This window comes from Sciurus carolinensis, chromosome X (genome assembly GCF_902686445.1).
Source record: "Sciurus carolinensis chromosome X, mSciCar1.2, whole genome shotgun sequence".
Lineage (NCBI taxonomy): Eukaryota > Metazoa > Chordata > Mammalia > Rodentia > Sciuridae > Sciurus > Sciurus carolinensis.
Window position 1 is genome coordinate 29,877,272 of NC_062232.1, and position 25,877 is coordinate 29,903,148.

At 33.8% G+C, this 25,877-nt stretch overlaps 1 protein-coding gene across 1 annotated transcript in view; it reads left to right on the forward strand.

Moving 5' to 3' along the window:
• Cfap47 (cilia and flagella associated protein 47) overlaps positions 1 to 25,877 on the forward strand; it is a 403,733-nt gene that overhangs the window by 311,041 nt on the left and 66,815 nt on the right. The window contains 1 exon segment of the mRNA XM_047535909.1: positions 9,601 to 9,699. Coding sequence (XP_047391865.1) covers positions 9,601 to 9,699 — 99 coding nt within the window.

Consider the following 25,877-nt stretch of genomic DNA (forward strand, 5'->3'; position numbering starts at 1 on the left):
CCGTTTATGTGGGTTTGTCTCTGTGTCTTCTATTTTTTACCATTGGTCTACATGTCTATTTTGGTGTCAATACCATGCCATTTTTGTTACTATTGCTTTGTAGTATAGTTTAAGGTGTGGTATTGTGATGCTTCCTGCTTCACTCTTCTTGCTAAGAACTGCTTTGGCTATTCTGGGTCTCTTATTTTTCCAAATGAATTTCATGATTGCTTTTTCTATTTTGATGAAGAATGTCATTGGGATTTTAATAGGAATTGCATTAAATCTGTATAACACTTTCAGTTGTATGGTCACTTTGACAATATTAATTCTGCCTATCCAAGAGCATGGGAGATCTTTCAGTCTTCTAAGATCTTCTTCAATTACTTTCTTTAGTGTTCTCTAGTTTCCATTGTAGAGGTCTTTGACCTCTTTGAATTGATTCCCAAGTATTTTATGTTTTTTGAGGCTATTGTGAATGGGTTAGTTTTCCTAATTTCACTTGCAGTGGATTCATCACTTATTTATAGAAATGCATTAGATTTATAGGTATTGATTTTATATCCTGCTACTATGTTGAATTCATTCATTAGTTCTAGAAGTTTTCTGGTGCAAGTTTTTGAATTCTCTAAATATAGAATCATGTCATCAGGAAATAGTGATAGTTTGAGTTCTTCTTTTCCTGTTAGTGTCCCTTTAAATTCTTTCATCTGTCTGATTGCTCTGGCTAGAGTTTCATGTACTATGTTGAATAGAAGTGGTGAAAGAGGGCATCCCAGTCTCGTTACAGTTTTTAGAGGGAATACTTTCAATTTTTCTCCATTTAGAAGGATATTGGCCATGGGCTTAACATAGATAGCTTTTACAATGTTGAAGTATGTTCCTATGTCCCTAGTTTTTATAGTGTTTTGAACATGAAGAGTGTTGTATTTTATCAAAAGTTTTTTCTGCATCTATTGAGATGATCATATGATCCTTGTCTTTAAGTCTACTGATGTGATGTGTTACGCTTATTGATTTCAGTATGTTGAAGCAATCTTGCATCCCTGGGATGATCCCCACTTGATCGTGGTACACTACTTTTTAATATGTTTTTGTATACGATTTGCCAGAATTTTGTTAAGAATTTTTACATCTATGTTGATGAGGTCTATGTTGGTCTGAAGTTTTCTTTCCTTGATGTGCCTTTGTCTGCTTTTGGTTTCAGGGTGATACTAACTTCATAGAATGAGTTTGGAAGGGTTCCCTCCTTTTCTGTTTCATGGAATAATTTAAGGAGTATTGGTGTTAATTCTTCTTTAAAGGTATTGTAGAATACTGTTGAGAATCCATGTGGTACTGGGCTTTTCTTAGTTGGTAGACTTCTGTTGACCTTTTCTATTTCATTTCTTGAAATTGATCTGTTTGAATTGTGTCGTCCTCCTGATTCAGTTGGGTAGATCATATGTCTTTAGAAATTTGTTGATGCCTTCGAGATTTTCTATTTTGTTGGACTATAGGTTTTCAAAATAGCTTCTAATGATGTTTTGTATTTCAATGATATGTGTTGTGGTATTTCCTTTTTTCATCATGAATTTTATTGGGTTCTCTCTTCACTAGTGTAGCTAAGGTTTACCAATTTTATTTGTTTTTTCAAAGAACCAACTTTTTGTTTTATCCATTTTTTCAACTTGCTTTTGTTTCAATTTCATTGATTTCAATTATTCCCTGTCTTTTGCTTTTGGTGTTGTTTTGTTCTTTTTCTAGGGCTTTGAGATGTAATGTTAGGTCATTTATTTGTTGACTATTCTTTTTTTGAATGAGCTCAATGCAATGAAATTTCCTCTTAGTACTGCTTTCAGAGTGTCCCAGATATTTTGATATGTTTTATCAGTGTTCTCATTTACCTCTAAGAATTTTTTATCTCCTCCATGATGTCTTCTACTTTCCATGCATCATTTAATAGCATATTATTTATTCTCCATGTGTTGGAGTAGTTTCTATTTTTTATTTTAACATCGATTTCTAATTTCATTCCCCCGTGATCTGATGGAATGCAAGGTAATATGATATCTCATTTTTTTTTTGTATTTGCTAAGAGTTGCTTTGTGGCATAACATATGGTCTATTTTAGAGAATGATCCATATACTTCTGAGAAAAACTGTATTCACTCATTGATGGATGACATATTCTATATATGTCTGTTAAATCTAAGTTATTGATTGTATTATTGTGTTCTATGGTTTCTTTGTTTAGTTCCTTTTTGGAAGATCTATCCAGTGGTGAGAGATGTGTGTTAAAGTCACCCAGTATTATTGTGTTATGGTCTATTTAATTCCTGAAATTGAGAAGGATTTGTTTGATATACATAGATGCTCCATTGTTTGGGGCATAAATATTTATGATTGTTATATATTGTTGATTTATGATTGCTTAAGCAATATGAAATTTTCTTCTTTATCTCTTCTGACTAACTTTGGCTTGAAGTCCACTTTATCTGATATGAGGATGAAATCCCCACTTTTTTATTGAGTCTGTGTGTGATACTTTTTTTCCCATCCTTTCACCTTCAGTCTGTCGATGTCTTGAAGGCAGAATGTTGTTGGGTCTTTTTTTTTAAATCCAATCTGTCAGTCTATGTCTTTTGATTAATGAGTTTAGGCCATTAATATTCAGGGTTATTATTGAGATATGATTTGTATTTCTAGTCATTTTGATTATATTTTGGTTTTTAACTTGACTTAGTTTCTCCTTTAATTGACCTTTCCTTTAGTGTAATTCCTCCCTTTGCTGGTTTTTATTGTTTTTTTTTTTTTTTCATTTCCTCCTCATCGACTATTTTGCTGAGGATGTTCTGTAGTGCATGCTTTCTAGTTGTGAATTATTTTAACTTTTGTTTACCATGGAAGATTTTTATTTTGTCTTCAGATCTGAAGCTTAATTTTGGTGGATATAAAATTCTCATTTGGCATCCATTTTCTTTCAGCACTTGATATATGTTATTCCAGGACATCCTGGCATTGAGGGTCTGGGTTAAGAAATCAGCTGAAATCCTAATTGTTTTCCCCCTACGTGTAATTTGATTTTTATTATTCTGTATGTTAGTCAGCCTCTTTATAATGTACCTTGGTGTGGGTCTGCTGTAACTTGCACATTTGAGATCCTGTAAGCCTCTTGTAGTTGATTTTCTATTTCATTCTTTAGATTTGAGAAATTTTCTTGTATTATGTCATTGAAAAGATTGTGCATTCTTGGTTTCTATCTCCACACTTTCGTCTATCCTAATAAATCTTAAATTTCATCATTTCATGTTATCCCATATTTCTTGGAAGTTCTGTTTATGATTTCTTACCATCTTCTCTGTGCAATTTTATTTTCAAGAGTCTATTTTTATCTTCATTTTTATCTATTTATCATTCATTTTTATCTATTTTTATCTTCATTGTCTGACGCTCTGTCTTCTAAGTGGTCTAGTCTTTTGGTGATACTTTCCATTGAATTTTTAGTTTCCTTCATTTTGGAATTTCTGCTTGATTCCTTTTCATAATCTCTGCCTCTTCATTGAAGTGATCTTTTACTTCCTTTATTTTCTCTCCAATACCATCCTTTATTTCAAAGATCAGTCTAACTATGTACCTTCTAAACTCCTTCTCTGACATTTCGTCTACTGTGTTGTCTATGGATTAAATGTTGGAACATCTTGGTTTGTTTGAGACTCTTTGTTCCCTTGTTTTTCATGTTGTTTGTGTATCTTCCCATCTAGCAGTTTGGATATGAGGCAGGACAGATTCTACCCTATAATATTATAGTGTTCCTGAAGGCTTCTAGCACCTCACTTTTAAGGGAGAGACCAATATTAGTAGCACCCAATGCAGATAATATACAACCTTAAACCAAGTAGCTCCTATGAAGGCATCTACAGTTTTGTTGCAATAAACAAAGATGATGTGTTCAATTTTTGTCTGCAATATAAACAGTAAGTTTTCTAAAAGAGTTTACCATTTCAAATGATGGACAGTGAGGTAACAGAAGTAGTGTAAGATATGATGTTTAAGAAGGACAGAAGATAGAGGTAAAAATTTATAGTAAGAATGAGGGAGGAATTAATAGAGGTTGGCTGTTAGTATGAGAGAAGTGAGAAAGATAATTGAGGGAGACAGGTGAGAAAAACTATATACAGATTAAAACAAATGTAGAAATATAAGAATACAGAACAAAACTGTAAGATACTATTCAGACATCCCATTCCTCAATAAATTAATGCATGAAAAATATTTGGATTCAAAAATCATGGAGGTATGAGATGGAGGGCAAAAAAAAAATAAGGAAAGTCTCAATGGAAAATTGAACAATTTCTTCCATTGACTTTCAAAACTCTTTTCAGCTTCCCTTCTCTGCTGATAGGTGGGGTTGTCTGAAGTTTGATGTTAGCTCCAGTGTAGTGGGTACCAGACTGGTTGGGTGGGTGAGCCAAAAGCAAGATGCCCTCACATCCTCTTCCGGTTTTCCCACCCATTTGTAGCTGGCCCCTTCTGGCCCCACATACTTCAGGACTCACTGAGCTGGAGAGAATTTTTAAACCTATGCTCCCCCTGGGGAACTGCCTCAGTCTCCAGCTTTCCACAGGCTTGGCAGACCTAGACTGACCCATGCAAATCCAACTGCAATCTGATGGACCCCAGCTTCAGCTTCCCCAGACCCTGTCTTGCTGCAGTCCCAAGATCTCAATGCCCTTTCACCTTGCAGAGAGACCAGCAGGCATGCACTCACACAAAGGAGAGACCCTACAAAGTGGCAGCAAGATGGCAGCCACCAGCACACCCAGCAGAAAGACCTCAGGTGCAACCAGACCCAAGTTGGCAGCAGCTGTGTGTAACCAAACCTGTGACAATGGACTTCCAGTCAGCAGAGGGCAACAGGCAGTAGGGATCTACTGGCAGTCTGTGAGTGGTGTGCAGGCTAAGGGTGGGTGCTTGGTGGGTGAATGTTGGGTTGTGGGTAATAGGTAGGTGAAAGGTGGGTGATGGGCAGGCAAGAGGTGAGCAAATGGGCAAATGGTGGATGACAGGCAGTCAGTCAGTGAGTGATCTCCCTCTTTCCCTTTTCTTGGTGATAATATCTTCCCCTGTGTCATATCCTCTTCCTCCTCCCTCTTTTGGACTCTGTTTTGCTAGGTGCCACATACATATCTTCTTGTGTTCATATTCCTTGTTTAATAAGCTCATACAATTAGGCCTGAATTATTGAACATCTACAAGAAAATGGGACTGATGAGAAGAAGAAAATATTTAGCATATATGCCAAATATTCTCATTACAAAAAGTGCTACATCGATACCTTCTCATTTAAATATTTGTAAGTGTCTTTCAGTTATTTAATGATGGAACTATACAACCTGTTGCTGTTTTTCAAAAGGCGACAGTGTAAGTATTCCTGGAGATATTGCAGAATTCACAGAGTTTCTTTAGGGAAGTTGGTATCAAGATTTGTAATACATCACCAAGAGATTACTTCTTGTTGTGAGCAACTCACAGCATTGCAGATCCGGCTTATCTCCTCTAACCCCCTCCCCTGACCCTGTGTGTGTGTGTGTGTGTGTGTGTGTGTGTGTGTGTGTGTGTGTGTGTCTCCTGCATCTGGAATCCTGAATCTGGAATAATTATTCTCCCCACTGAATAGCATGGCAGCATGTACACAGTTTTATTTAAATACTTGTTATTGTAGTTAATATTTGTGGGATCTTTGTGAGCAAGGTCTGTGATTGGTCACTTTTATAGGAAATAGGACAGAGTGATCCATGAAAAAATAGTAAAATTCTCACAACTAGAGACAACATATAGCAGAAATAAAGTGCAAAAGATCCTTTGAATATGAAAGAGTATTATTTCTGGGAGAAGTGATAAAAATGCAAATAGCTAAGATACCAGCAGGAAAAATGATAGAGAATTAGGCAATCTAGAAGTTTGATAATAACTTTGAAATTCCAAAAATTCTGCTTTCCTGAGAAAATAGGGAATTTTGAAAACTATCTATATATCTCTACTTGTGTGTTGAGGGGTGGAGGAGACATATCAGGATACTGCAAAACTGCTAAATGCAGCAATAAGGAATCCAGGTTTAATTCAATTTAATGAGTTTTCAAAAGATTTCCTGTATTTTATACATTTATAAACTATATTTTATAGCATTTTGAAAACCAACTCTACAAATGTTTGCTGACAATGGATATGGCTTGGGAGAGTAGACTGGTGCTAAGAAGTAGTGCTTAGAAGGTTTAAATCTGTAACAATGGAAAAGTACACAGTGTATTTCTAGAATTTTCCAAAAACCTGAGAGAATTCATTCATTTAGCAAACATTTAACATTTCCTGTGCCCAGACTACCCTTTTTCAAATAAGTATACTATGCATCCTAAAAAAAATGTTCCTAAAATCTTGCTTACATTCCCAGTACTTTTTATAAACCAGATGAGTATTTGATTATATGTACTTTCAAATAGCCCCTTGCTAAAGATCATTATGATGGTGCTATTTGGAAAAGAATCACACGAAAAATTCCTAGCATTCCATTCCACTGTTGTAATACTACATACTCACAAGATCAGATAACATAGACATATTCTAAGGGATTTGTCATAATGTGTTCATGGAGATGTTATCAAAGGCTTTCCTGGTACATTGCACAGTCTTCTTTTTTTACAAACTTATTGGGGGAAATTTCTTTCAGTTATTACTATCAGGAAGGAGCTATTGCTTTTTTGAGTCAGTAGTTTGCTTTTATCCTACAGAGACTGATGGTGTCATTTCATTTCTCCTCCATACACTGACTGCTAGGAAAATATTTTGGCTTATCTGGAGCAAGTAACATGCCCATGCTATATCTCATCCCTGACTGCAGGTTATGTCCCTAATCTTGTTTCAATTTTCTAAAAAATTACTTCTAATTCGTCTTTTCTTGGGTTTTATATCTCTATGATGTCTTTAAAAGTTTTTGTGAAAGATGAGGGCATATAAATATATGTATGTGTCCCAAAAGATAATAGTTTACAATATTTCAAAGTTTTTGGTTGCTGCAGAAATCTCTTTCCCAAGACAAGATAAACCCATAAGATTCGACTGTAGCTCTCAACTTCTCTTGTACGTCTATCTTACCCAGTTTGGGAACAGATGTCTCTAGGAAAAGAGATATACAAACAGTACCAACAGGAACAGGGCAAGCCCTTTGAAGAGCTTTCAGTTTAACATTATGCAAGGCAAGGTGAGAGAAGATGCTGTTTCAAGGGTTCTACATATCTTAATTCATGCTAACATTTAAGGTGAATGAGAGAAGGTAGCTAAATATCCTGAGGATGGTAAAAATTCCTTCAAAGCAGACCGTTAGTGAATATGATGAGCAGCAGGATGATACAGCAAAACTTTTAAATACCCTGGGAAGGTAGGATGTGTTATGAACCCAGTACATGCCACACTAGACCTCTGTTAACATGACTGTACCCAATCTTCAAGACAACTCTTCAAGGAAGGAAGTCAGTATTACTACTTTTCAGATGTGGAACTCCAGGCTTAGAAATTTCCTGAAGCCATATAATGAGTAAAGAGAACAAGGTCTTGAACTGATCATGTCTGACTGTCTTCTTCAAGATCACCTGTCATTCTAAGTTATCTGCTCAGAGGTGGTACTTTTAAAGACCAGTGAAAAGGATTTAAAGAACTTGTCACTCTCTTCACATGACGGGGAACAGGCTCCCTCTATCCTATAAAAAGTCCTCAAGAAACACACTTTACTGCTGCTGTTTTCTCATTTTTTCTGCTCTTTCTGATCTCTCCTTTCTCTTTTTCTCTCTGCCATCAGATACTGAATCCATCTGATCCACACATGCTTAGGATTCCACCTTGCCCTTTTTTTGTCATAGACATGTACCCTTCTCAGTGACTGTTCATGGACTCAATTCTCATAAATATTCTCATCAGTAATTCTCATCAGTAATTATGTCCCCATTTTGAAACCCCTTCTCTTCACTTAAATTTCTATCCCACACAGCTGGGAATAAAAGTGGAGAAAGGAAGGGTAGTCATGAGTGGGAAGCAAGGATCTATCTAAGTTGAAACATTAGAAATTAGGGCCTAATGTATATATATTATGAATTTACATATCTCCTTTAGATGTTGGTTTCCTTGCTCATCAAACCATATTCTAAACCTGCTAATTTGTGAGCTTTTTAATGTCAGGGGTTACCTTAATTCCTTCCTAAATGAGTATTTCCATTTTGGTATATATGCTGATAAAGCAGGAGTTAAATATTCAGTCACTGGCTCTTCATAGAGCATCTATTTTGATCTGAAAACTATTATATGTATTTTTTAAAAACTATCTCGCATTTGAAGGACATATACATAAATACACAGTTTTTTTTATATAGTATTCTATATGTGAAATTTCATTATGGATTGGATACCTAAAAAGTTGCAAAAATAAATGAAGCAATAATTAATGCATACAAATTAGATGTTTTGATTATTTTCCTCTGAAATGGTTATAGTCTAGAGATTCTTCACTCCACTTAATCTAAATTTAAATGTAATGAGTGATTTGATTTAAATATTTAAATAAAACTGGATTCTGTTGCAGACATCAATAGTTAATTGAAGAGTAAAACAAAATAACATTAGGGGTAAAGATGTGCACATCAATTAACATAGCATATTAGTTTTACAAATATCACTTTCCATTTTGGTGATTGATCAGTGTAAACAAAGTACTGTGATGAGTTCCTGTTGACTTTGGGTTAATTATGACCATGGTGTTCAGTAGCAGTAAAGTAATAAAGCACACAATGTATCATAATTATGATAAGTTAATCACACTTTGGGAACATGGAGAGGACTCAGTGCATTTCATTTCACAAGGTAGAATTAGTTTATGAAAATCTAGTCCCTGAAGGCCCTCTGAATCTTATCTAAAGCACATTCAGAGTTGAATAAATATTTATGTTAAATACATAGTAATCATAACAAATTGCCAATCAGGATGAGTACAGTTTTATACATAAGAAAAGAGCTAAATAGGAAATGTCCCATGCTCTCAAAATCTTTCCCAAATTCAGAAACTCAAGATTTTATACTTTTGAATTAATAAATAAATAGTATTTGGAGATTTGAGACTTGAGCAAGTAAGTTGCAATTTTGAATATATTAACAGTCTCTTTAATACCTTGGTTCAATTAGATTATCCATCCTAGCTCACTTTGCTTATGACACAAATCTAATATTTTTGTACTAAGTAAAAATAGATGTAGAATAATTATTATAACCACTTTTGAAATGAACAATCTAAGACTCACCTTGCTTATAATTTATTTTTAGATACTATTCAAATACCTTAATACTTGTAGCTCCTTTTTCCTGATTCTTGATTAGTAGCTCCTAAAATTCACTAAGCAATAATTGGGAGCTTATCAAAATTCAGATTCCCAGGTCCACACTCAGTTAGTCTGGGTTTAGGTCCTACTATCACAAGCTATTTCAGTATAAGTGGTTGGGAGATTATACTTTTCAAAACACTTACCTTTACATGGTCACACTGATGTTTGTCTTCTTGAATGTGACATTGAAATGTAATATCACTTTATTTTTTTTAATTAGATAATGAACAGCTCAGGCATCTTCTCATTGGCCAGTGTTGGGATGACTTCATCAATGAGAATTCTGCTTTCCAGTTTAATTCTCTGAATCGTATACAAGGTATAGAATTTCTGCCTTATATTCTGTCATTCTGTATACTACTATATTTATGATGTAATACATATATCCATTGTCTTAATAAATATTTCATACAAATTAAAAATATAATTTAAAATTTTCAAAACAAATTATGTAAGTTGATAGAAAATCTCAGATAGTACAACCTTTATGTATCTGTAAAGTATTTACATTGGTTTTCTTTCCAAATGTAGCACATAAGAAACACTTGGCAAATATTTTACTTTTGCATTTTTTATTCCTCCTCCTCTTCCTCTTCTCTCCTTCTTTCTCTCCTCCTCTTCCTTCTGTTCTATTTCCTTTACCTTCCACCCCCTCCTCCTCCCTCTTCCTCCTACTTTAGTGAGAATGGATCTTTTTATATTGCCCAGTTTGACCTCAAAGTGCTGGGCTCAAGTCTCAGGTCCTCTTGCCTTAGACTCCTATTTTTAAATTTTGTATATTTGTAAATCATGCCACTTAATACATGGGTGTGTGTGAGTCAAGGAAAATTTTGGAAAATGAAAAATAACTAGTTTGCTAAGACTACTCAGTCTTAGGAAAAATAATTACATCTTTGCATAGACTAATGAATCCTTGCAAATTTATTACAAGGTGTACATATATTTCTTTTGTACATTTAACCCATGTGAATATTAATGAATAGGAAAAAATCTAAGATAATGAAGCTGCTTAAAAATCCGAAGCTCAAAAATTATGAATTTGCTTAAAATATTTTTAAGTTACAAAAAACAATTTTGGTCAATATAATAAAATACAAAGTATGTTAATATGGTTGATACAAAAATACTAATTGAAATCATAATGATAACTAGCATTCTTCCAAAAGGTTAACGATTTTCTTCCATTTACTGTAGTCATGTATATCAGCATCCTTGAGTTTTATTAATTTATCTCATTTAATGCAAAATCCCATGGTGTAGGTGTTATTATTCTTACTGAATAGAGAAAATTGAAATTCAGAAAAAATTAACTTACACAGAATGTAAACATTTGCTTGATGGCAGAGTTGAACTTCCTTTGTCTGATTTCAGAATCTTTGCTTTATATTTCTTTGCAATGCATTAAAATGAATATAAGCAATAGTTTATAAAGAGGAAAATAGAGATAGTCAAAAAATGGCTGAAAGTATATTCAGTGTCCTTAATAACTAAATAGACATTGATTTCATTGATTATTAATGACATAGATGTTAAATAATTTAATTAACATAGATGTTTAATCAATGGATGTTGATTTAAACAATGACCTCCTAATTATTCTTTTTCTTTTTTGTTTGTTCTTGCAGTTTTTTATATTTTAATGGAAACTACTAATGTTAAAGTTTCTATGTGAAATTGGAACAAACAGTGCTTATAGGAATACAAATCAATGTTACATAGTCTTGAAAGCACTTTGTGTAATGTATAGAATGAACTTTGAAGTTATCATCCTTTAATACAAATACCAATTCTGGTGAAATATTTTTTTTAAAATAATCAAAATATGGTTGATTCATGCCAAAAATGTATTTGATATTGCATCTTCTGTGTTAGCAAAAAAATTAAAAACAGCCTTAATGCTAAATGAAAACTTCAAATTTGTAGAAACTTTTAATACATTTGTGTATGCTTAATTTTACTTACTTATTAAATATATAAGCCATTTCCTTTTTTAAAAATTTCTTCCACTGATTCTACAAATGTCTTTTCATGTTGTGAAATCAATTGAAAATTCAACTACGGATTTTTCTTCTCTGTGCTTCATAGGGAAGTATTAGAGATGGGTAGACAAGTTTTCATCTCGTTTTGCCTTTCATTGTTCAGGGCTATTCTTTTTCTTAATTCCTTTAATTTCTCCTCTTGTTGAATAATAACAGTAATTCTGTTGCTATTTGTTTTTGCAGTGGGACATCCTATATGAATCATATGCATTTTGTTCCACGGATCAGTAGTTCAGGTCTTGTGCCAGTACCATAGTTTAAACCCCATGGTTTTGTTTTCTTATTCTATTTCTTTCTTTACAGTTTCTTTAAAATTATTTATTTCCTCTATTCATCTATTTATATTTTTGTAAACACTTTAGAATAACTTTTTATCAAGTTCCAAAATAAATCTCAGTAATATTTTAATTGTAGTTACATTAAACCTATATACAAACTTGGGGAGAACTATAGTTTTATGATATTTAATCTTCTTGTTCAGGACTATTTATTTTCTTAATATTTTGCAGTATAGTATTTATAAATATCAATAAAGTCCATGTTTGCATGACAAAATTATAAAGCTTTCAGTAATGGTACTTTTGTTTTAAATAATCCTGTTATTAATTATATATAATACAATTTCTATGCAACACAGAAACCAAGAATTTTGTGTCCCAATATTAAGAGTTCCAATTTGAAAAGTAGTGGTTAAATACACTTATTTAATTATGACTTATATTTCTTTTATTGTCTTCAAATAGTTTTCAAATTTAATCCAATTTTTTCCTGGATCCCTTATTGATTTTTCTAGCTTCCATTGTGACTTGATTATTATGATAAACAATGCATACCCTACCTGTACAGAGCACAGTTCAAGATGTACTCCCTACTGCTCTGTATAATAAAATCTCCAAAGGGGCTTATTTTCTCTGAATTCCTTGTTTGCTCTGACATTCTTATATGCTATAATATTAGTCTTAGGGTTTTTTCCTACTGAATTGGGGAACATAAACATTTAAATTACAATAGAAATGGGAGCTCAGCTTCTTATGCTGCTATGGACATTTTTGGAGACATTGGGTATTATTGACCATCTTGTAAAACTTTCCTTTAGAGATAATATCCTGAACCAGAAAGGTATTTATAACCCTAAAACTAAGTTTTTCTACTTCAACATGGAACATTTCCTTGGTGAATATATGAGAACTGAAAAAAATGATATTATTGTTGACCAGTTTTTACAAATGCATGTTACTAAAAAACAAAAATAGAAACAAACAAAAGTCAACAACTAAGCAATATACTTTAAAAAGATTGGGAAATACTAGGCTAAAAATTGTTTCTTCCTGACAGGATTTCCTAGGGCTTTTCTTTTTTTCTCTATTGCTACGTGTATTTCCACATGGACAAAATTATGTTTTCAAACTTGTATCTGGCCAGGAAGTATACCTGTGTAAATGTTACCCTCAGGTGAAATGATTCAGCAAGGATCTTCTAAACTTGCACTCTCTAATTTACCATATGATATGACAGTGCATTCCATTCAATTCAAGTAAGTTCCAAGTATTAAAAAGAGGTCAAGGGACAGCAGGGTAGACTAGTTTTTGTTCCCTATATGTGAATGGTGCTGCTTCAGTCCATGGTAGGAGCTATTCATTTCACCATTCCTGTCTAAAGCTGACTTTACCAAAATTGTGGCCTATATGTGACTAAAGGATATGAAGAAAAATAATTTCTGCAAACTTCCTCATAATTAAGTTCTTTCAGAAATTTTCAGTTTTGCACTTATGATGTTATTTAGAACTTGTGTAGTTAGATATTGAGCTACACTAGAACTCTATCCATTGACACTGTTTTTTTTTTCTTACTGGAAAAAGCATTTATATCATCTTATTTGCTCTAAGGAAATGTATTTCTAAAAGGAAATGTTTTTCTCTAGAGATACTTTTCCTTAAATTAGTTTCTGGTTATGGTGTAGGTAGCTAAATACTTCAATTTGTTTTTAGCAGATTTGTTGTTCTTTTTGTTATTTTTCAAAACTGATAAGTACTAGACAGGAGGAAAAGAAATGGTGTTCATGTCAGTGCAGAATCTTAGCCCATCAATCTTTACTTCAAAACTTAATCTTGTCTATGAACTTAATTAGGTCAAGTAACCAAGAATGAGATAAGAATGAATGTAAATTGTGATTTCAGAGGACATCCTTCTACCAAGGTGATAAATTTATAAGACTTCCAGTGTCCTTTTTCTCTTTTATGGGCAAGGAATCAAATGGCACTGAAGCAAAATCAAGATTAAATCCTTGAAACAAATCTTAGCTGAAACATCTTCCCTGGGTATAATATTTCAAAAGGGGCCAGGGATTAGCATTATTACATATTATACTGTAACACTACATAACTAGGGGTCACTTTGCAAGTATATACATGTGATTAGATGTAGAAACTTAGGAAGGTTGCCAAAGTACAAGGATTGAGAATTAGGTTTGTAGGCAGAGAATGTATGTTCTGGTTCTCACTGAAACAGGATAAGCTCTATTAGCTGAAGCTAACCATTAATTTATTCATACACATACTGCATGATCTATTTATGATCTTTCTATACATTGTTTCATTAATTAATTTGTCTATAACCAGTATCTTACTTTAAAACTTTTATTTTTACTTCACTGTATGTGTTATTAGATCAGGGTAGTCTCTTTCTCTGTTCTTAATGTAACACCCAGGGTTGTAAATAATAAAATTTGATGCCTTTATCTAAAAACATAGCCCACCAGCAGCATAGAATATCCAGGAAGTAAAGACAAAATTCTGTCAGCAACCTCATCATTTTATCTGAAGACTTTAATTATTATAGTTTTATATGTGCTTTATGATAAACTATTTTTTCTCCTACTTACACTACATGCATATAATATTTAAATGGTGACACATATTACTCAACTTAAATGATTATTTTCACAAAATGATGACATAAATTCTCAATAGAGGATTTCATAGTTGCAATTCAGCTGTATTATTGGCTGTAAATTAAAGCCAAAATCATTCTCCCAAATAATTTGATATGATTTGTCCCTTATTTTATAATGTGTTTTTAAATAAAATTTTATTCATAACCCTCAAAACCAGAAAAGTATACTTTTAAGCAATGTGAGTTGGGCCAATGATGATTCACCAAGAAACTATTCTAATTTAGCATTAATCTGGATAGTAAATGTGACAACAATAAACTGCATTTCAAACATTTTATATATGTATATATAAATACACACAAACACAATTTTTTGGTGCTAGAGATTGAGCCTAGGACCTCATATATGCTAAACCCTTGTTCTATGACTGAGCTACACCACAACCCTGGGATATACAAATTTATAGGGTACTTTTGTTTTTATTGCCGTTGCTTTTGGTTTCATTATTAATGTTGTTGTTCTAATTTTGCAATCCCTTTTATGACCAACAGAAATTACTCAAAGAATGTGTATTTTAGAATTTACTAGCTTTAAATGCAACAACCATGTTTTCTGCTATTACTCAAGTAATTAGTTAGTAAAGGGTAAAATGACAGCTTTTTAAAAGAATATATCAATAATTTCTTGCTTGTGAAAATTGTTCATCCAGAAATAAAAGCTACTACATTTAAAAAGGTTCATTACTAATATGGTTTTCAAAAGTCAAATAAACATAATTCCAGAACAGAAACAAACTAAAATGTATTAAAACTTATGTGTCACTATATAAACAAAATGCTATTATCACAATCACCTTTTTAGAGAAGTGTGCTTCAGAGAAAGTTTCTTTGTAATAAAATATTTTCCTGAGCCAGTAACTAGTTCATAGAAACAGTGATTTACTGACAAGGTTACAGTGAACTCTACCCTGTCACCAATTAATATAACTGCAGGCAAGAAACTTGCCCTCTAGACCTTTTGAATTTTCTCATTTTAAAATATGTTACTTGGAACTTCCAGCATTTGCTCAGCAATGTTCAAATGTTTGACAATGGAAAAGATATTGTTCCTATCTTTACAGCACAATAAAAATATGAAAATTATAAACCTTCATGATTTAAAAAAATATCACATAATTGAAGTCACAGGAAAATCAACTGACATAAAAGTCTAAGCCAAGACTGGAACCTTCAGAGAGATACAGAGATACTAACTCCAAGTTTAATCTACAGTTAATGTGTAGATAAAACTACATTGGCACATTTGCAAAAAGTAGGAATGTTGGAGAATTGCAACACAATGTGCATACGGATAGGGAAGGGGCAATAAAACTGAGAAGGACAACTCCTAAAGATTAGGGGACATGATGCCAGGCTAAGAATGAAACTTACTCAGAACACCAGAAAACACTACCCTCACCAATTCCACTGCTAGATTAACAAACATTGTATGTCAGCTAGCACTGAATGAGTTGAAAAAGCAGACTCTATATGAGGTACAGTGTATGGAAAAAGTTAAAACTGAGAATGAAGTGGACATTGATAAGACCTTTGGTAAAGTTTGCCCCCATACTAAGCACAATTCTATCAATCTCAACTGTTTTAGTCAACTTTTTCACCACTGTGCCCAAAAGACCTGACAAGAACAATCAGAGGAGGAAAAGTTTATTATGGTACTCTTAGTTTCAGAGGTCTCAGTCTATAGATGGCTGACGTCATTCCTTGGGGCCTGAGGTGAGGCAGAACATTATGGTGAAAGGGTGTGGAAGAGGAAAGCAGCTGGAAGCAGCACCAGGAAGCAGAGAGAGACTAAGCTCAGCTCCCAAAGGCACTTCCCCAGTGACCCACCTCCTCTAGCCACACCCTACCTACCTACAGTCACCACTCAGTTAATCCCTATCCAGGATTAATGCAGCGATTGGTTAATCACTGATTCATGCTGTGATCCAGTCATCACTTCTAAACTTTCTTGCATTGTCTCGCACATGAGCTTTTGGGTCACCTAATATCTAAACCATAACATTCCACCTCTGGCCCCCAAAAGCCTATTCTCATATCACAGTGCAAAATATATTTAGTCCATTTTCAAGAGTCCCAATAGTCTCATCAGTTTTAGCATTGCCCAAAAGTCCAAGTCCAGTCTCCTCTGAAACTTAAGGCAAACTCTCAGCATGAGCCCCCGTTAAAAAAAAATAAAAATCAAGTTATATATATCCAATATATAAAGGCACAAAGTAAACATTTCCTTGTAAAGAAATAGGGGTATAGAAGGAAGGAATGGGACCAAAGCAAGGCCAAAATCCAGCTGGGAAAACAAGTTCTCTAGCTCCACATCTAGCATCTGGAGCACATGGCATTATGATGTTCTCTCCAAAGCGCTGATGTAGCTCCGCCCCTATGGCTTTGCTGGTTGTAGCTCACATGGCCTCTTTCTTGGCTTGTCTCTGATAGATTCCTGCAGCTTTCCTGGGCAGACATCCACAGTACTGGCATTTCTTAATCTCAGGGATCTCTATTGTAGTTTCAGCTTCCTTCTCACTTCTCTACACATCACCCTCTTGGAGGCTGCCCACAGGGACTCTGACCCTAGGGCACTTGACCTAGTCTCTCAAACCTTCCTTTGAAATCTTGGTAGAAGCGTCCATATCCCCCTAACTCCAGCATCCTGCAATCCTGCAGAACCAACACCACATGGTTGACACCAAAGTCTGCCACCAGATCTAGCAGTAGCTAAGCTTCCAAGGGACCATCAGCCTCTGGGTGCCTTGGTGACTGAGCATGATGAAGCAACTTCCAGGCCACCCTGTGCAAGCAGGGTGCCTCACTGGTCTGAAAGGAATTTTTACTTTTTTACCCTTGAGCCTAAGATGCCCTCAAGCCATCTTTATTATTGTCTCTGGGCAAAGTCTTTAGCCTTTCTTTAGTGGCCGTAATGTCTTTAACAACTATAACTTCCTTATCTAAATTTTAGTAGCAGTTTTCTGGCTGAATATTTTCAAATCTTTCTGCTTTGCTTTCTGCTCCTGATTATCACAATAAACTTGGCTAAAAGCTACCAGTGATATCCATGCCACCGCCTGAATGCTTTACTGCTTAGAAATTTCTCCCACCAGATTAAGAAGTTCATTGCATTTAGTAAATTCAGCCTCACAGAAAGTTTCAGGACATGGGCCAAATGTAGACAACTTCTTAGCCAGAATGTAACTCAAATGACCTCTTGTCCAGTTTCCACTAGAGTCCTCCTTTTCCTCTATACCTCATAAGCCCAGTTTTTACCTTCCACAGTCCTATTGGCATTCTGATCTGAACTCCCACCAGAATTGCCCATTAAGCTCTGCTTACAACAATCTAAAGCTTTTCTAGCTTACATCTCTAAACTTTTCAAAATTCCTCTCATGAATTCCAAAAACCTACAAAAGTTTCTAAAGCATGGATCAGGTTAGTCACAGCCATGACCTAACTTCTCAGTACCAATTTCTGTTTTAGTCATGTTGCTCTACTGTGACCAAAAAAGCATGACAAGAACAATTAGAGGAGTAAAAGTTTATTTGGGAGCTCACAGTTTCAGAGGTCTCAGTCCGTAGAAGGCTAACTTCATTGCTCTGGGCCTGAGGCAAGGCTGAACATCATGGCAGAAGTGCGTGGTGGAGGATAGAAGCTAGGGAAATTGTACAAGGAAGCAGAGAAAGAGAGCTCTACTCACAACAATTAAACTCCGAAGGAAAGTCCCCAATGACCCACCACCTCCAGCCACACTCTACCAACCTAGAGTCACCATTCAATTAATCTCTATCAGGGATTAATGCAATTATTGGGTTAAGGCTCTCATAACCTAGTCATTTTACCTCTAAATTTTCTTGCATTGTCTCACACATGAACTTTCAGGAGGCACCAAATATCTAAACCATATCAACCAAAAAATCATGAGGCATATAAAAGATAAGAAAAAAATTTCACACTTCAAGAGGAAAACCAAATATGGAAACCAAAATTCAACACAACACAGGTTAGTTAGAATTATGTGACAGGATATTCAAAGTAGCAATGACTAATATGGTTAAATTTTGATTAGAATAGATGGACAAGCTGACAGATTAGCTGGGTAATTTCATCAATGAGATGGAAATTATTTAAAAAGTAACATGGACATGAAAACACAGAAACAGTGATAAATAATGTTTCCAGTGAACATAAGAATAGATTTGACATGACCAAGAATCAGTAATCTTATTTGTAGCTCAGTGGTGGAGCTCTTGTCTAGTGCGTGTGAGGCACTGGGTTCAATCCTCAGCACCACATATAAATAAACAAATAAAACAAAGGTATCATGTCCACCTACAACTAAAATATTTAAAAAGTTTGTCAATAGAAATTACAATAATTTATAGATAAAGTAGGGGGAAAAAGAGCACTGAAGAGTTGTGAGATATAGTCAGTCCAATATATTATAATTGCAGTTTTGGAAGACAAAGAGATGGTGGAAACAGTGCAGAGGAAAGGAGAAATATTTGAAAAAAATAATAGCTGAGTATTCATAAAACTAAGGAAATCACATTTAATCTGCTGAAAACAATGTAAAGAAAATCTTAGAGGTTGCCTGATTAGGAAAAAAAAGACATTACACAGAGAAAAACAAAGACTTCAGAAAACTAAAAGATAATGTAGAGATTAAAGAAAAAACAATACTGTCAGTCCAGAATTCTATACATATCAAAAATATCTTTCAAGATGCAGAATTAAAGATTTCTTCAGATCATTGTATAAAACCCAATTACGTTTCTAACATTAGCAATAGAACATTGGAATTTGACATTAAAATGTCATTTACAATAACAACAAAGAGCCTTGCAATCTTTCTATAAAAATCTAACAAAATATGTGCATGTTCCATATACTGAATACTAAAAAATGCTGTTAAAAAATTCAATAAGTCTAAATAAATGGAAAATTTCTTTAGGTTCATTGATTGGAAGACTCAATATTGTTAAAATGTTAATGCTCTCCAATTTGATTTATTGATCAAATACATTCCCAATCAGATTTTTTATGAGTATTCACAAACTGATTCTAACATGTATATGAAAAGACCAAAGAACTGGAATATAAAAAATAAAATTTTTATGAAAGATTAGCAAAATCAGAAGACTTATAGAATTCAAGATAACCTATACTAATTTGTATTGGTTGAATATAGACAGAAATTTTGTATTGAAGAAAGATAAACATAATCAAATAAGAATAATAGAAAATCCAGATATAAACGCACACAAATACAGTTAACTGAATGGTTTGGATTCTTAAGAAATACTAAATATATAATTGAGACAAGTAAGATCCACTGATGGATGATCAAATAAGATGCCAAAATTCAAAGACAATATTTGCATCATCTCAAAGCATCTCTACAAAATACTTATTAAATGCAAAGGGAAAATACTAATTTTACCTGGTAGAAACCATCTTAATCTTATAGATATTACCTTAACCAAGTGATAAAGATTAAAATTTTCCTTAAGAAAATATTTCAGTATTATGTTCCCCTTATAAAAGAACACTCAGAAAGGAGAATAATCTCTCTGGTATTATTACCCCAAATATATATCTTAAATCTTATGAAAAATACATTACAAAGTTGAACTGAGGGACATTCTATAATTTGACCAGAGGTCTTTAAAAAATGTCAAGGTCATGAAGACAAGAAAAGTCTGTGGAGTTGTCACACATTAAAGGAGACTTAGGGAGAATGGTTTCTCAATACAATGTGGAATCTTGGATTGAATCTTGTGATATAAAAGAACATTGGAATAAAATATATAGTTTAATCATATTGTACCAGTGTTACTATCTTGGTTCTGATATTTGTATATGTCTATGTAACAAGTTTTAAAAAATAGTATCAGTTGAAAATATCATCTCTAGCAGTATGCCAAATGCTATTTTTTATTTTTCTTGTTAAAAATCTATGGTATACCCAGGCATGGGAGTACACGCCTATAATCCCAGCAACTTGGGAGACTGAGGCAGGATGATTGCAAGTTCAAATACAGCCTCAGCAATTTATCAAGGCTCTGAGCAATTTATTGAAACCCTGTCTCAAAATAAAATATAAAAAGGACTGGGGGGCTGGGGATATAGCTCAGTTGGTAGAGTGCTTGCCTTGCAAGTACAACGCCCTGGGTTCAAATCCCCAGCACCGCTAAAAAAAAAAAAAAAAAAAAAAAAAGGACTGGGAACTTGTTTCAGTGGTAAAGAACCCCTGGGCTCAATCCCTAGTACCAGAAAAAAAAATCTATGATAATGTTTAGAATTTTTGTTAGATCATGTGTATCTTTTTTATGTGAGGTAGATTTGGAATATTAATGTGATAATAAACTTTTAGTGGCTAGTATATAAAAAGTAGAACAAGAAGCATATCAAGTCTGGCAGTTAGCTTATTTTATTCCTAAATAAATCCTTGCTATATAATTTAAATTATGTGGAATGCTTAAAATAAAAACAAACATGAATAGTAGCAATAAATTAGGATAGATTAACAACATGTTCTTATGCATTAACCTAATTTTATTTGGTTAAATTCTTAGATCTCAGGAAATATGTAATAATCATGTTCTTTATTTTCCACAAGGCATTAAACAAGTACACTGTATTTCCCGGTAATACAACTATATGGAATTTAGTATATTGAAAACTTGTAGTCCAAATTTCTTATAGTCTTTACACTTTGTCTATCATTATAGTCATTCTCTCCCTTATGCTTTCAATTCCCTTATTCATCTTCCAGTTTCTATTCACTAAGGAAAACTTCAACCCTGGCAAATTAATCAGTGATTGCTGCATTAATACTGCATAGCAAAAATGACCCTATAATCTTAGTTTTAGAACCAGAACATTTATTTTTCTTGCTTGTGGATCTTCTGATGAGCTAAGTGACTCTCCTTTAGATTTTGCATCCCATTCAGGACTGCTCTACATATTTACTCATTCTGGAACATACCTAGAACCTTCCTTTCTTGTGGCTGGAAGAAGCATTAGAGGACAAATGGAAATACAAAATATCTCTTAAGTTTTCCATTTATATATTATCATCTAAACCCACACTTCATTGGCCAAATTAAGTCATACTTGGTCACACTTAGTATCAGTAGAGATGAGAGATATACTCTGCCTACCTTAATATAGTACACAATAAAGTTAAATCAAAATCAAAGCAAAGGCCATGATTATGTAATTATAATAAAAAGGAGTAGTAAAGTATCAGGAACAGTTATCCAGTCTGCAATCATCAGGTATCAACTCTCTGCCCCTTCTACACTTGAATTCAAATAGCTAAACATGCCTGGGCAGCAAAGAGAAAGAAAAAGAAAGGTCTGACTTTGCTGTCATTACTAGGACCAATTGTCTCTGCTCCCATCTCAACTCAGCCCCTCTCTTTGAGCCCCAGATCCTGCCTTTTCTCATTTTTCAATGACCTTACCTCTGTTATCCCTCATCTCACCTATATCTACCTTTCCTACTCCTGGGTGATTTCCACAGCATATATCAGCATGTTGTAATATCAACATATGTAAACAAACACTCTACTTACATGGGCCCTGCCGCTGCTTATCTGCTTGTTTTTAAAATTTTCTTATTCGAAGCAAAATTCCTACAAAGAGTTGTCTAGACTCATCATATCTTTCTGTTTTTTTTTTTTTTTTTTTTGGTACTGAGGATTGAACCCAGGGATGCTTAACCACTGAGCCACATCCCCAGCCCTTTTCATTTTTTATTTTGAGACAGGTTCTTACTAAGTTGCTTAGGGCCTCAGTAGACTGCTGAGGCTGGCTTTGAACTTGAGATCCTCTTGACTCAGCCTTCTAAGCCATTGGGATTACAGGTGTGCACAACCATGCCTGGCCTGTCTCCACTTCTTTACCACCAATAATCTAAGTCAATTTAGTGAGGATTTAATACTGAAAACATGAATGAAATTACTTTGTTAGGGAAATCATAGTTTCCATACTGCAAATTCCAAGACCAAATACTATGTCCTCCTCTTTATCTCTTTTTTTTATTTTTTAAAGACTGCATTTTGATTCATTGTATACAAATGGGATACATCACTTCGTTTCCATGGTTGTACATGATGTAGATTCATACCATTCGTGTAATCATACATGTACGTAGGATAATGATGTCTGTCTCATTCCACCATTTTTCATACCCCCTCCCTCTCATTTCCTTCTACATAATCTAAAGTTCCTCCATTCTTCTCTCACTCCCCACACCCCCTGCCCCATTATATATCATCATCCACTTATCAGGGAAAATAATTACAATTGACGTAGTTGACTTTTCTGTCTTTGAAATGCCATATTCACTTGACTTTTTAAATTTCTTTTTAAATTTAATTTTTAAATTTCTTCCTTGGTCATTGTTCACTCTTTCTGGGTCTTCTACTTTTTTCTATCTCCTATTATAACTCCAAATTTTGCCTTGAATTTAGGCTCAGTCCTGCCTCTTCTCTATTTATATTATTTTCCTTTTTATTTATGTCCAGCTTGTGGATAACAACTATACTTTGTGACCTCCTAATTTGTATCTCCAACTCCACACTCTCTCCTGAGTTACAACTGTACATCATTTCCTTCTACACATGTATATTTAATATGTTTCTCAAACTGAATATCACACTTTGTTTGTAGAGACGGGGTTTCACCTATGTGGCCCAGACTGGCCTTGAACTCCTGGGCTCAAGTGATTGTCCCTCCTCAGGCTCTGGAGTAGCCAGGACTACAGCATGTGCCATCACATGTACTCTAAATATTACTCTGATTTACTTGTCCCCATCACCCTCTCAAACCAATTTATGCTCCAACAATTTCTCCAACTCAGTTAATGGCATCATTATTTATCCAGTTTTATTGTGCCAAAACCCATGGAGTCAGATTTGATTCCTTTTCTCACTGCAAATTTCCAGCACATCAATAAATACTTATAGCAAAGCCATTAAGAACTATCCCATTTCAGACCACTTCTTACCACTTCCAGTTCTTTCACTGTAGTCTATACTACCCGAACTACTGCAATCACTTCCTTCATTTCAGTTTTGTTTCCTACGATCCGATCTCTACACATAATCCAGAGTAATTATTTGTAAAAAGTAAATTGGGTTATGTCACTATGCTCTTTAAAATCATTGCATCTTCCAGGTCAACTGTAAGAGGTAAGATCAAAAAGATCTGTTTCAGGCTTTTTTTTTTTTTTTTCCTGACTTCACCAGCTTCAATTACCCCCACCTTTCACTATGCTGCTGTATCACTATGCTGCTGTATGTTCCTTATGTAAGGCTTGAAATTGTTCATCTTTCTATTTGGAACACTCATGCACTAACTTTTTGTTTAATTTATTTCACATCTTTTAGACTTCCATTCAGTGTTACCTTTTTAGATAATTCTCCTTGAAAATAGCCTCCACTAATGCTCTCTCCCTAAATAATTAATGTAAAACCTATTAATTAGTTTTCTATTTATTTGTTCTTTATCTTTTCTTCTCCATTAAAAGCTATGGTCTATTAGGCAGGGAATATTTTCTGTATCATTTACTAAGTATCCCTAACAACTAGAATAGTTCCTAGCTCAATATTTATTGAAAACTATTCTATGCTAAGACCCTGTTCTAAGTTCTGTGGATACCTCAGGGAGCCAAGTAGACAAAAATCTGTGCTCTCCTAGAGTTTGCATACTAATGGGAAGAGAGAGAAAACAATTTTTAAAAAAGGTAGGGAGAAAAATGGACAGGTAAGGAGAATAAAGAATGTCATGATATTGGGAATATAATTTTAGATAAGGAATTCAGAAAAATTTTTACTGAAGGAATTGACATTAATGAATGGATTAGCTTGCAGGCATAGCTATAATAAGTTTCTCAGATATTCTTATATTTGTGCCATCTATGTTTTGTGTAAAATCATAGAAGATTTGGCAAATTCACATTCTGCAAAAACAAGTGAAAAGAAAAGAGAGTCACTATGCTAGATGTCAAATATATAGTCTTAGTGTTCTGTAATGCTTGATTGAAGTCTTTGTAACAATATATTATGGATTCTGACATGGAGGTTCAAGACTTTAATAAAATGAATATTATGATTCATGACTCATGTATACTTTTTTTTGCTTCATTTGAGAAAAACATACTTTGTAGTATAATCTAAATATCTAAAGAAAATTTGGATCATAAGAGTAAAATTGCTGGTTTAAGCAGAAATAACCTCTACAAACTTCTTTGTGCTGGTTAAATCATACTTGAATAACTAGGTCAGTTAAACACACTATATATTAAGATACTTTTACAGGTTTTAAAAGATACAGGGTCTCTTGTCATATTTTCATATATCAGGAAGTGGCTAGTAAATACATAAATGGGTAGACAACTCTGGAAATGAAATCAACTGGTTGAGTGTCCATTGGTACTGCAGAAACTGGACATAGTTATATTTGTTGGAAAGGGTGAAATTAGAAATTTAGAAAATATTACATTAAGGATAAGGCAATAATCAAGATGTTATAGTCTAGATATAAATGATGATGTCCCAATGGTCATGGACTCTACAGAGACAGGAATTCAGGGCAACATTTGTAGATTCCAAATAACAACTCATCATAGGTGAAATATAACAGGTAGCTGATCTTACTGATTTGGGGTTGACTATTGAAAGACCTATAAAGACAAGACAGACAGGATCATAAAGCCTTAGAATTCTGTCTAGATAACTAGCAAGGCATTGGTGAAAGTCTAGAACTGGGCCTGGAGCTTGAGGAAATAAATTATATTCAGCCTAGAAAAGTGACTTCTTCAGTGTGGAAGAAGGAGTTTAAGTGTTGGTATTGCTTCAGAGAGCAGAACATCAACTAGAGACTGGTATCTTCAGGCAATGGCACTACGGACTAAAACAAGGAAGAGTTTTCTAATTGCATTTAAAAAGGAACAGACTACCTTAAGAAATAGAACCTGGTCATCAAATGATGGGTCCAAATAGTTGCTGAGGAGCTTCCACCGTAGACTTCTTAGAGCATGTTTCTGCATATACTGGGAAGTTATTCATGAGAATCTTTAAATTAGGACTCAAAGATATTGCCATTATATGATTTACTTAATGACATTACTAATAATAGTTCTTATCAGGTTATTGCTGTTTAGAGCAGCTTTTAAAATTTCAGTACTATTTACAATGTTTTCTTCCTTTACAAGTAATTCCATTTTTTCTTGGTGTTAGAAATGACATAAGAAAATTTTAAAACAAAAGCTCTCTGATACACTAAAATACAAATTATATAATTACATATTCTATAATATGATACATAATTATATTTTATATATTATATAACTATATAATTTTTACTAATGTCTGAACTAAACAAGGTGTCAATTGGAAAGAGATTTCATTTTGCAAAATCTCATTCTAGTTTTATTGGTCTAATAATATCCTTAATATGTTGGGATCCAATATTTAGTGTCTGTCTTAAAGAAAATATGATGAAAATTGTAC